Source organism: Bufo bufo, chromosome 2, assembly GCF_905171765.1.
Source record: "Bufo bufo chromosome 2, aBufBuf1.1, whole genome shotgun sequence".
Classification (NCBI taxonomy): domain Eukaryota; kingdom Metazoa; phylum Chordata; class Amphibia; order Anura; family Bufonidae; genus Bufo; species Bufo bufo.
Genome location: NC_053390.1, coordinates 104,607,244 through 104,620,961, shown reverse-complemented (window position 1 = coordinate 104,620,961; position 13,718 = coordinate 104,607,244). Strand labels below are relative to the sequence as shown.

The following is a 13,718-nucleotide window of genomic DNA, read 5'->3' as shown; positions in this document are numbered from 1 at the left end:
ACATCATTCCCCCCCCGTCCGGCCCTGGCCCCATCCATGATCACCCCCTATTGTGTCACATTGACAATAGGGGGTAATGATGTGATCATGGATGGGGCCAGGGCCGTCCAGGCGGGGGGGAATGATGTGCCATGGGGGGGGGGAGAAATGTGACACAATAGGCAGCCCTGGCCCCATCCATGATCACATCATGACCCCTTATTGTGTCACATTTTACCCCCCCCCCCCCCCCATGGCACATCATCCAGACATTTATATTGTCCCCCCTCCCTCCATCATGTCACGGTCACACAAACTAGCGCCAGAGCAGAGGCTTAGGCTTAGCACGGCATTCAATGATGTGTTTAAAAAAAGTAATTACAAAACAACAATCATTAATATTGGGGGGGGGGGGGCCAGGGTGTGTGACACACCCCGCCCCCAATATTAATGATTGTTGTTTTGTGATTACTTTTTTTAAACACATCATTGAATGCCGTGCTAAGCCTGAGCGCCTCTGCTCTGGCGCTAGACTAGTCAGTGTGCGCTAGCCTAGCCAGTGTGTGCTAGCCTAGCCTAGCGCTTATGCGCTCATTTTATCATTTTTAAATAATTTTAAATGATCATATTAATTATTATATACCATTCATTCAATTCGGAACAGTTCAAACTTCAAGTGACCTACCCTAACAAGTCCTGAGTCCACTCCTGACCTGTCCTGACTCCTGCTGCTGCTGGCTGCCAGTGCGTCTGGTGGTCTAATCTGGCTTACGGCTGTATTAGTCCCTGCGATACCCGCCGCCGCAGCTCACTACCAGTCAGGCCCCCGTGGCAGGCTGAGCCCATGTGACCGTGTGTTGCCGTGACTCCGAGCGGCTGGCACACGCAGGCTGGGGGTGGGCGGGCGCAAGGCGGCTGCGCTACGGCAAAAATTCAAGAAAGTTATAAAAAAAAAAAAAGAAGGGCATTCATTTTTCCGCCCTTTGCAGGGCGCACCCTAAGGCAGCCGCATGGCCTGCCTTATGGTAGCGCCGGCCCTGGCTGAAACTGAAATTATTTAGTAAAAATTTGTCTGTTTGGTGTGTTAAAATGATCTATCTATTTCATATCTATCTACACAGTTGAGTCACATTATTATGACCACCAGCTAATATCCAGAGTAGCCGCCATGTGCAGGCAACACACAAACCAACATGGTTCCACAGATGCACACTTGGGTTCAATTCTGGAGAATTAGGAGGCTAGGGTAGTACTTGGATGTCTTGGTCATGCTCTTCCAACCAATGTCGGACATTTCTAGCCATGTGACATGTCGCATTGTCTTGTTGGATGATCCCATCTGCCCCAGGGAAGACAATCGGCATGTATGGGTGTACGTGATCTGCAAGGACAGATTCATACCCAAATCAGTTGAGAGTGCCTTCCACATGGATAAGAGAGCCCAGAGAATACAGCAAAAACATTCCCCAGGCCATAACGCTGCCACCACCAGCTTGTGTTCTTCTAGTATTGGTTGTAGGGTGTTTGTTCTCTGAGGTTTCTTGCCTGACATGCCAATGCATCAGAAAGCATTCCTCATCAGAGAATGCAACCTGTGGAGGTCCAATTCGAGTACTGCCACGAAAATTAAAGCCTTTTCTGCCGATGCAACTTCATTAGCAGAGATGTAGTGACCATCCATCTGCTTCAGAGCCCCATACACAGTAGGAACAGTTGTTTTAGACACATGTCTGGGAGCCCCCTGGTTCATTTTGGAAGTGAACTGCTCCACTGTAGTGTGTCTGTCCATCCTAATGCATCTTCATAGCTTTCATTCACCTCTCACATCAGTGGAACGTTGTGCTCCGTAATTTCCACATCAATTATTCACAATGGTGCCAATGTTCCACCCTTGATACACTTTGACCAAAGCAGCACAAGAACAGATCATAAACTGCACAGTTCAGAAATATTGCCACCTTAGCCCCGAAAACCAACAATCATCCATTTTTCAACTCTTTACCCATGACAGTAACGTGGGATATGTGTGCAGACAGCCAGTTCACAACACAAGACTTCCTTCATGAGCTACACAGTGCCAACGTCGAAAGTAAGATGTGGTCATAATAATGTGACTGTCTATCCATCTATATCTGTAAAGAATAAATCAAGGCAACTGGACTTACTGTAGATTTCTTAAAAACGTTTCACTCGTTCTTCCTACGTGCTTTCTCAATTCTGAGTGACTGTACAAGAATTCTCTGGGAATAAATATGTAACTGAATCAACATCTGGTAATTATACCCAGCATGGGGTCAGAGATCATTATACCCAGCATGGGGTCAAAGGTGTTGAAAGGTGTTGTAGGTCATTATCACCTACTGACTCCAATTAGGATAATGGAATCAACACCTTTGACCCCATGCTGGGTATAATGACATATGATCCCATGCTGGGTATAATTACCAGATGTTGATTCAGTTACATATTTATTCCCAGAGAATTCTTGTACAGTCACTCAGAATTGAGAAAGCTCGTTGGAAGAACGAGTGAAACGTTTTCAAGAAATCTACAGTAAGTCCAGTTGCCTTGATTTATTCTTTACAGATATACCATGACCTGGATAAATGAGAACCTTCACAGACATGTCTATCCATCTATTTATCCGTCTATTTATTTATATTCTGTCTGTGCCTTTAGGGTCACGCCATGCAGCCCTAACAATGCATCCCTTCATTTTTTTTAAATCATCTAATATACTATTAATTTCATCTTAATTTACCAGTACATACTGTATATGCTCAGTCCAACCCAAGTTTACATAGCAGTGTACTGTACTAGGCAGCGATGTGGCAATGGCGAGAAATATCAGGGATAAGTAAATTGATCCATCAGATCCATATTTCATATTTAATTTGCAATTTGCAACTGAAGTTTTAATCTAAGTACTTGAATCCATGAAATTGATTGGTTGCCCCCATCGCTCTTGTATTTTATAGCCATATGATTTGGTAACCTTTTCTTGTGGTCATAGAAAGGGTTAAGCGTTAAGTGATTTTATTATTTTCCATTATAACATGGTTATAACTGAAAATAATAGCATTCTTAAGATAGAATGCTAAATAAAATGGCCATTGAGCGGTTAAAAATAATAAAAAAAACCTCACCTCATCCACTTGATCGTGCAGCGGGTATCCTCTTCTTTCTTCAGGACCTGCAAAAGGACCTGCTATGACGTCACCGCACTCACCACGTGGTAAGCGCAGTGACGTCATCGCAGGCCCTGCTGAATGAAGTGTGGGGTTTCGATCTGGTAGATAGGGTAAGCTGGCGCAGTACAGAGGCAAAATACAAGTTCTTAACTCAAAACGTCAGTGTTTATTCACACTTGAGGCAATTGCACAAAACAGCGCGTAACTTTGCAGTCTTGGTGTTAATTCACAAACAATGGAAAGTTCATATAACACAAGTCACCTTGCTGGCAGTTCTGCCTCCAGTAGTCCACAGCAGGCTTTAGGGGGCCTGTTTCCCCAGCGTGCGGCTCTCAGCCCTCCAGCATGGCACAAAGCCTCAGATCCCAAAAACAGAGACATCTCTGCTGAGCTCAGCTGCCTATTTAAGGACAGCCAGGTGCTGCCAAAATCCAGACCGGCACTTAAACTCCAGTCCGGTATTTGACCTCACCTGGCTGGAAATCAGCCCAGCCACATATGCTGGGAGGAAAATTCCTGCCTTCCCAAACACAACCCCTCACTGTGTCACATACCCACCCCCCTTTGTTCAACCCTCAAGGGGTGGACACACGCCAGACAATGCACCCAGGACAGGGCATCCGGCTTTCCCTGCAACCGGCCTGCTCTGTGTTCTACCGAGAACTTAAAGTTCTGCAGAGACAAAAAACATTTGGTGACCCTGGCATTCCTGTCTTTGGCCTGGCTCATCCACTTGAGAGGGGAGTGGTCGGTCACCAGGCGGAACTTTCTCCCCAACAAATAGTAGTGGAGAGACTCGAGTGCCCATTTGATAGCCAGGCACTCTCTCTCCATTATACTGTACCTGGTTTCGGCTGGGGTGAGCTTGCGGCTCAGGAAGACAACGGGATGCTCCTCCCCGTTGACTTCCTTGATTTGGTCCTAAAGAAAGAAGAGGATACCGGCTGCACAATCAAGTGGATGAGGTGAGTTTTTTTTAATTATTTTTAAGCCCTCAATGGTCATTTTATTTAGCACTCTATCTTAAGAATGCTATTATTTTCCGTTATAACCATGTTATAACAGAAAATAATAAAGTTCGGGTCCCCATTGACTTTAATGGGGTCCGGGTTCGTTGTTCGGGTCAAATTCGGGTCCCGAACCCGAACTTTGACCTGAAGTTCGGCCGAACCCGGCGAACCCGAACTTCACCGGGTTTGCTCATCCCTAGTCATAGGCCTAGGTCATAGGTTTGCTCCCACATAACAATAAAGTACTGGTGGAGCACAGAACATATTACTTTATAATACTCCTTCCAGAATTCCAGCTCGCATCTTCACATAGAGAAAAATATAAAAATATGGCCGCTTATAGTGTATATATGCATACCTCCCAAGTGTTCCTCTTTTGGAGGGACAGTCCCTCTTTTTGACCCAAGTCCCTCTGTCCCTCTGTCCCTCTTTGCTCTTTTAATGTCCCTCTTTTTGATATGAGGTATAATTTTGCATTATTACATTTACAATATTGATCCAGAATGTGTTTCCCTGGTTCCTATAAAGCCCGTCTTGCATATTATTTCCTTATTTGATGTAATTTTGATTTTAGAAATCTTTATATTCAGATAATTTTTGCGCTATTGGGTAAAAAAGAAAGCTATTAAAGTATATAAATATGCAGAAAAAGTGCACCTTTCACATAATAAACCACAAGTGTGCCTCTTTGACCGTCCAAAAAGTTGGTAGGTATGTATATGTAGTGTTTGCCTAGTATCCTGTGAAACACAATCCATTGTCATGTGCTGTGATTTTGTATTAATGGCAGTAAGATTTATAGTTCTCTCTTGAATGACTTCATTGCTTTAGGTCTGCTGGAGGAATACAGAGTCACAGTGAAGGAAAGTTTCTGCATCTTGGAGGACCTTGAGCCAGATAAATGTTACAGTGTCTGGGTGATGGCTGTAAATTACACCGGCTGCAGCCTACCCAGCGACAAGTCAATATTCAGGACTGGTATGTGCAAAACTGATCTTGTCAACACTTAGAAACATTGCTCAAGGGGCTGGAATGGCAATTAGTCGGGGTAATTTTATCAAATTTGCAGATTTAATGTTTCTTGCTATTTTTATAGTGCATGATCTGAACATGCGTTAATTGCAATATTGCATGATAAGGCGGTCTGTATGAGTATCTATTGGAAAATGTAAATAATTTGACTCCTAGGTTATTAAATTTAGGTTACTAGACTGGTATTAAAGGAACACTTTGTTTTAATCCAGTAGTACATCAAGACACTATGTTTGAGAATGGAGGTTGGCAACCTGTGGCATGCTTGCCAGAGATGACACATAGGCCATGTTCTACTGGTTTGCCAGCTGCTGCCATATAGTGGCAAGACTTTTTAGTCTGGTTGCCATACGTTAGTCGCCCCACTGCTGCACTGCACATTTGATTAAGCAATCTTCAGACCCGCCATGCAAGGCGCATCTGCTGCCAAAGAGGAGCGATAGCAGAGAATGGGACTTACCACGGGCAGCACTGCTTCTCATCAGTCTCAGGACTGCCAGAGATTAAGAAAAAGTATGCAATGCCTAGGGAAGGGGTGTCAGAAGGAAGATGGTGAACTTGAAAAGTTGGAATGAGGATGGTGAGCTTGGGGGGTTGGGGAACATGCACTGTGACTTATATGGGGATGGGGGAGAATGGTGAGCCTGCATGTAATTGCTGGAGAGGTGGGGGATGAAGAGGAGCAAGCTACTTTGGAGGGTGATGGGAGGATGGTGGGCCTGAGCATGATGCTGGGGGTAGGTTAAGATGGGGAACTTTGGGGGGATTGGGGTAGAGTGGCGAGCCTTAAAGTGATTGCTGGGGGGATAGGGAGTGGTATACGATGGGGAACATGCTTTCTTACTATTTTGTGGGGTGGGGATGCCTGAAAGTGATTACTGTTTGTCTGTGTGTGGTGGTGGAGGTGGGGGTTGAGATCCAGAGGTGCATCGGGGGTGAGCTCTAATTGTTACCACTATTGGGGGTGACCAATGTATTGGGCAGCAGATGGGGACCAATATATAGAGGACATAGATGGAGTAGAGCACCCCTCAGTCAGTTAAAATGAATGAGGACTGCTGTGCCCCCACTGTTAGTAAGTGTATGGTTAGTGGAGGGCATATACTCGTCTCCCATACATTGATCCCTTAGGCAGATTCGGAGGAGCAGTGACATGCTTTATAATCTATATATTTGCTGGATGGCAACCTTTCCAAAAAGTTTGAAACTTCTTTAAACGGTGCAAATCAGGCAGCATTGTTAAGAACCTTGGGATGTAGCTAGTAAATACCTGGTTTATGTTACAAACAGTTTGTTATATGGCACACTGAAAACTTCAGCTTTCATTTTTATTTTTTTATCTGGCACACCATACAAAAAATGGTTGCCAACCCCTGTTCTACAAATTGTTATGCAGGTCAAAATGTGTGCAGTTAGATAGATTTCACACTTCTGTCCGGAGCTCGTAGAACTTCAGTGATGTTGCTGAGAATCAGTCTTTGCTTTAAGTTCTGGACTATTACACCCTAGCAGAGGCATAGCTTCAACTCCTTCCACCATTAAAGTACCATGGCACTAATGCATCTCTAATAGATTCTCTTACTTAAAGGGTTATTCCTATCTCGACATCCACATGGCATAAATGGTCTACCCCCCTTCTCACGGCTGCTGTGAATTGAGAGGTAGACAGCACAAGCGCGGCTCCATTCACTTCAGTGGAGTGGTTTCAAACATATTCAATCATGCTAACAAGGTTATTTTTGGAACTCCCATGTAAGCCAATGGAAAAAAACATGCTCGGCCACCTCTCTATTCACAACAGCTGTGAGACGGGGTCTAGGGGTTTCCGTTCTGCTGGCCCCAGAGTGACCCACACCTATCTGATATTTATGGCATTTGCCAGAGGTGTAGCTAGGCTCTACTCTATCATAGGGTACATGGCAGTAACAATACACCTTGCAATAAATGAAAGAACCAACTGGTCCTAACTAATCCAGGGTGTCGCTGGCATGTTAGAGTGGTGTCCGCTGGAACCGGAACAAGGTCCCTGTGGTGAGGAAAAAGAATAATCACATAAGGAAGGGATGGTGACTGCCCCTGATAAATCACCAGCAGGAGGCGCTGTGCTTCCCTGTAAGACCAAGCCATCCCAATGTATAACAGGGTAATTTAGGGCATTTCCCCTTAGTGTCGGACCCTCACCGATTGGATATTAATGATCAATCCTATTCCTGAGGATTAGGTCATCAATATCAGGAGCCTGGAAAAGCTCTTTGAAGTACCCCTCCAGACTGGAAAAAGTATATGTAAGTCAGTACCTAAGGTATTTATTTTCCTCAGATCTTGCCCCTTGGTTGCTTTTTAGCTTTGCTGCATTAGACGAGCTGTGATTTGTGACTGCAGTTTAGCTACAGAGCCTAGTCACAATTAGTCTGAGACATACCCCCTCTCTCCTCATCGGTGAAGTCTGATGGTGTCACTAAAGTCACAGATTAACAGCAGGATCCAATTTGCAACTGATGTGCCACAGATTGGCAAAATAGATCTAACCCATGGTTTTCTGTGAGGAATCTGCAAGAACCATGAGCATGCTGATTCTTCTTACAGGTGACTTTTTTTTACATAGTCCAGACAAAATTCTTTACATAACTTTCTGGAATATGTGAACTGGGTTACAAAACCCCCATTCACGTGTTTTTGAGGTGGTGTGTTAGTGGATTTCATTATGATTTAGATGCAAATTCTACACAAACATCCTCATGAAATTACTTTTATACCAGTAAACTGTCTTTGGTTTCCTAGTAAGCACCAGTGGTGAAAATTTGTACTGTGCTAATAGGAAGGATGTATAGGATATGTTTGATATTCTGTTCCAAGTACCATGCCAAAGAGGGGAGGTTGGTCCTTTGCATCTAACCACATGATAGCTGTCACAAATAATGTACAGCATTCTCCATGGTCATCAGAAAGAGGTGCAGGAAGCCAATGGGACATTAGGCCTTCTCAGGTCTCATAAGAGCTACTATTGAGATGTTACAATTGGAGGAGTACACTTTATTTTGGAAAAAAAAATCAAAAAGCTAGAAGATATCTTGGAGAACTTAATCCAGATTGACCTGTCTTTTATATGGATTGACGATCTTGACTATGAGTATAACCAGGCATATCTGGGTCGATTTACAGTTTTAATCTTCTGCACTACTTCTTATATATGGCCATTTATATATCTAACAGGGCCAGTATATCAGTGTTTTCACATTGGTTTTATACCTCATGTAGATAGTTGTATGTCTGTGGTTTCTTATTTTACTGTTTATCAGAGATTGAATATCTTAGATGGTTTCTTGATTGTCCTTCATGAGTCCTCTTTTAGAACAACATTTTAGCACCCCACATTCTAGCATAGTTCTGGACATCTCAAGTACATGAAAATCACCTTGGGAGACAGTGAAGTCAGACATTCAGGGTTTAACTGTTGCCCGTTTCATGTGTCGTTCTGTGATTGGAAACCAACTGTTTTGGTAGAAATATTGTAGACACCATCTATTTGTCCAGGGAATGGCAGCAAGTAAAGATGAAGGATTTTCACATAAACCCTAGGAGCTAAAACAGATTTCCTTGGATTAGAATAGAACTTTCTCATGTTCCATAGCTGAAAGCTCCTAATACTGAGAAATGTGATAAGAAGAACAAAAGGAAGAAAGTAACAATTTTGGGTGGAATTTATCATTGTAGGTGTATTTGAGATTAGCTTTTAGACTGGAGTTGCTTTACACCCCTGCGCCAAATTCATGAAAATGACACACAGTGATAATAAATTTTCCGCAAGTGCAATGTGGTTGTGACTAGTTCAGTAAATGTATGCTAGGGGATGACTGGCATGGAATTGCAACTTTTTTATGACTTTTTGAAAAAGTTGTAATTCATAGATTTGACACAAAACTGATCTACTATGAAATTCTGTCCAAGTTTTCACTCTAAATATGTATGCGTCACTGGAAAGCGCAGTGCTCAGAAAGTCACAAATTTGACCTGAAAAAAGTTGCAAAAAAACCCTACTTGTGATTTTTTTCAAGCCAGGATTCTAGTCTGCCCAATATACTGAACACTATGAATAGCCCTTGGCCCTATATTATATGAAGAATGGCCTTATGCCTATCCCATGCATGCTTAAACTCCTTCACTGTATTTGCAGCTACCACTTCTGCAGGAAGGCTATGCCATGCATCCACTACTCTCTCAGTAAAGTAATATTTCCTGATATTACTTTTAAACCTTTGCCCCTCTAATTTAAAACTATGTCATCTTGTAGAAGTTTTTCTTCTTTTAAATATTCTCTCCTCTTTTACCTTGTTGATTCCCTTTATGTATTTAAAAGTTTCTATCATATCCCCTCTGTCTCGTCTTTCTTCCAAGCTATACATGTTAATGTCCTTTAATCTTTCCTGGTAAGTTTTATCCTGCAATCCATGCACTAGTTTAGTAGCTCTTCTCTGAACTCTCTCCAAAGTATCAATATCCTTCTGGAGATATGGTCTCCAGTACTGCGCACAATACTCCAAATGAGGTCTCACTAGTGCTCTGTAGAGCGGCATGAGCGCCTCCCTCTTTCTACTGGTAATGCCTCTCCCTATACACCCAAGCATTCTGCTAGCATTTCCTGCTGCTCTATGACATTGTCTGCCTACCTTTAAGTCTTCTGAAATAATGACCCCTAAATCCCTTTCCTCAGATACTGAGGTTAGGACTGTATCACTGATTTTATATTCTGCTCTTGGGTTTTTACGTCCCAGGTGCATTATCTTGCACTTATCAACATTAAATTTTAGTTGCCAGATTTTTGACCATTCCTCTAGTTTTCCAAAATCCTTTTCCATTTGGTGTATCCCTCCAGGAACATCAACCCTGTTACAAATCTTTGTGTCATCAGCAAAAAGACATACCTTACCATTGAGGCCTTCTGCAATTTCGCTGATAAAGATACAGATCCCTGAGGTACCCCCACTGGTAACAAGACCTTGGTCTGAATATACTCCATTGACTACAACCCTCTGTTGTCTGTCCCTCAGCCACTGCCTAATCCATTCAACAATATGGGAGTCCATGCACATAGACTGCAATTTATTGATAAGCCTTCTATGTGGGACAGTATCAAAAGCCTTACTAAAGTCTAGATAAAGCGATATCTACTGCACCTCCGCCATCTATTATTTTAGTCACCCAATCAAAAAAATCAATAAGATTAGTTTGAAATGATCTCCCTGAAGTAAACCCATGCTGTTTTTCATATTTCAATCCATGGGATTTTAGATGTTCCACAATCCTCTCCTTAAGTATGGTTTCCATTAATTCCCCCACTATTGATGTCAGGCTTACTGGCCTATAGTTGCCCGATTCCTCCCTCCCTACTACCTTTCTTGTGAATGGGCACAACATTTGCTAATTTCCAATCTTCTGGGACGACTCCTGTTGCCAGTGATTGGTTAAATAAATCTGTTAATGGTTTTGCTAGTTCACCGCTGAGCTCTTTTAATAGCTTTGGGTGTATCCCATCAGGCCCCTGTGACTTATTTGTATTAATTTTAGACAGCTGACTTAGAACCTCTTCCTCTGTAAAGACACATGCATCAAAAGATTCATTAGTCTTCCTTCCTAACTGAGGTCCTTTTCCTTCATTTTCCTTTGTAAAAACTGAACAGAAGTATTCATTGAGGCAGTCAGCTAGTTCTTTATCTTCTTCCATATACCTTCCTTCTTTTGTTTTTAATTTGTTAATTCCTTGTTTTAGTTTCCTTTTTTCATTTATGTATCTGAAGAATGTCTTATTGCCTTTTTTCACTGACTGAGCTAATTTTTCTTCTGTCTGTGCTTTAGAAGCTCTTATAACTTGTTTGGCCTCTCTCTGCCTAATCTTATAAATTTGCCTGTCATCCTCGTTGTTTTTTTTTTTATAATTACTAAATGCTATCTTTTTGTTTTTAATGATTTTGGCCACTTCTGCTGAGTACCACAGTGGTCTCTTCCTTTTTTTGCTTTTACTGACAAGCCTAATGCAATTATCTGTTGCCTTCAATAGTGCCACTTTTAAGTACCGTATTTTTCGCCCTATAAGACGCACATAGGTTTTTGAGGAGGAAAATAAGAAAAAAAATATTTTGAACAAAAAGGTGTGCTTTTGGTGGGTTTTGAACTAATGGTGGTCTGTGGATGACACTATTATGGGGGATCTGTTGAGGACACTGTTATGGGGGATCTGTTGAGGACACTGTTTTGGGGGATCTGTGGGTGACACTGTTATGGGGGATCTGTGGGTGACACTGTTATGGGGGATCTGTGGGTGACACTGTTATGGGGGATCTGTGGATGACACTGTTATGGGGATCTCTGGATGGCTCTTATTGGGGTCTCTGGATGGCTCTTATTGGGGTCTCTGGATGGCACTGTTATGGGGATCTGTGGATGACACTGTTATGGGGGGATCTGTGGATGACACATATATGTGTCATCCACAGATCCCCTCCATAACAGTGTCCCTGTAGTGTGAATGACCCCAAATACAGGGGGTGGGGGTCGCATCTGGTTTTATAATGACAGCGTGGCCCGTGCAGTGACTGTATTCTACTACACGGGCCCCACTCACTGTATATACCGTAATCTTATCTATAATTGTAGGCATTGTTAATATATACAAATTCAGGGTAATCAGCGCCTGTATTACTTACAACAAGCGCTCGGTAGCAGAGAGGAGGGAGGAGGCAGGCCGGGAGGACGGGCGCTGGCAGCGTGAGTCACTACGTCATGCGCCCACGCCGCTTGCTTCATTCATAAAGTGGGCGGCGCAGGCGCGTGACATAGTGAGTACAGTCACTGCACGGGCCCCGCTGTCATTATAAAACCAGATGCCGGACCCCAGCCCCTCCCCCCTCTCAGCTGATACACCCGCCGCGCGGCATTGCGGCGCGGCGTATCATTGACAGTTCGGCAAAATGCAGCATTTGCCCCATAAGACGCACTGCTATTTTCCCACCACTATTGGGGGGGAAAACTGCGTCTTATAGGGCGAAAAATACGGTAGTCCCATTTCTCCTGGACTCTATTGAAACTGTTCCAATCTGATAGGGATTCGTATACCACTAATCTAATTTTAGAAAAGTCTGTTTTTCTAAAATCTAAAACTTTTGTTTTTGTGTGGTGTGACTCAGTCACTGTACTTATAGTAAACCACACTGACTGGTGATCACTAGATCCCAAGCTTTCCCCTACAGTAATATCAGATCCCAAATTCCCATTTGTGAATACTAAATCTAAAATGGCCTCCTTCCTGGTTGGCTCCTCCACTACTTGCTGTAGAGATAATCCCAGTAGGGAATTTAGAATATCTGTACTCCTGGCAGAACTAGCTATTTTGTTTTTCCAGTTTACATCAGGAAGATTAAAGTCTCCCATAATGATAACTTCCCCTTTCAATGTCATTTTAGCTATTTCCTCAACTAGTAGATCATCTAATTCTTTGACTTGGCTAGGTGGTCTATATATCACACCTACACGAGTTACCTTATGATTATCAAGCTGCAAGGTAACCCAAACTGACTCTAAATTGGTCTTGCTAACTTGTATTAAATTAGATTTTATGCTATCTTTCACATACAGGGCCACCCGCCTCCCCCTTTCTTGCCTTCTCTGTCTTTCCTATATAGAGAGAACCCTGGTATTGTTATATCCCAGTCATTACTCCCATTGAACCATATCTCAGTAACAGCCACTAAATCTATATTCTCAGATGTCATTATAGACTCAAGTTTATTGATCTTATTCCCTGAACTGCGAGCATTTGTAGACAAGACTCTGAGCTTGTCATTTCTTAACCTATGTGCTACTGGCATCTTCTGGCATTGTTCCAGGGGGCAGTCGGACTGCTGGATTATCACTCTTTTGCCCCCCTTTCCTAGTTTAAATGCTCCTTAGCAAATACTTTGAACTGTTCACTGAGGACATTCGTTCCCTTGAGAGACAGATGCAAACCATCTTTCTTGTACAGTTCTTTTCCATTCCAACGAGAGCTAACATGAGACACAAAGCCAAACCCTTGGTTCAGACACCATTCACCAAGCCATACATTGAATTCCTTAATGTGCATCTTCCTGTCATGCTGAAGGTTATGCACAGGCAAAACTGCAGAGAATGTTGATGCAACCTCCCGTATATCATTTCCAAGTGTGTGAAAAGCTTTCTTCACCTTTGAAACCTCATTGCAAGCCAGATCATTTGTCCCAAGATGGACAATAACATCCACCTCCCTTTCCAGCTTTGCTTCCCTAGCAATATTAAGGATGCGTTGTCTGTCCCTGCTAGCGGTAGCACCAGGGAGACATCTCACAAAACCATTTTCTTCAAACTTCACACCTCTTATGATAGAATCGCCGCTTACTATCAGTCCTCACCTTATTCTTTTTGTCTTTGGCTGCAGTCTTACATACTTTAGGCATGGGAGATGATTGTTCCTCACCCACTGTGCCTGAGCCATCCT

General features: G+C 42.9%; 1 protein-coding gene across 1 annotated transcript in view; it reads left to right on the top strand.

Moving 5' to 3' along the window:
- The window catches only part of CMYA5 (cardiomyopathy associated 5), a 104,205-nt gene that overhangs the window by 56,705 nt on the left and 33,782 nt on the right, over window positions 1–13,718 (top strand). Inside the window, exon 9 of the mRNA XM_040421377.1 lies at window positions 5,012–5,158. Within this exon, the coding sequence (XP_040277311.1) occupies window positions 5,012–5,158 (147 nt within the window). The remainder of the gene's footprint in view (window positions 1–5,011; window positions 5,159–13,718) is intronic.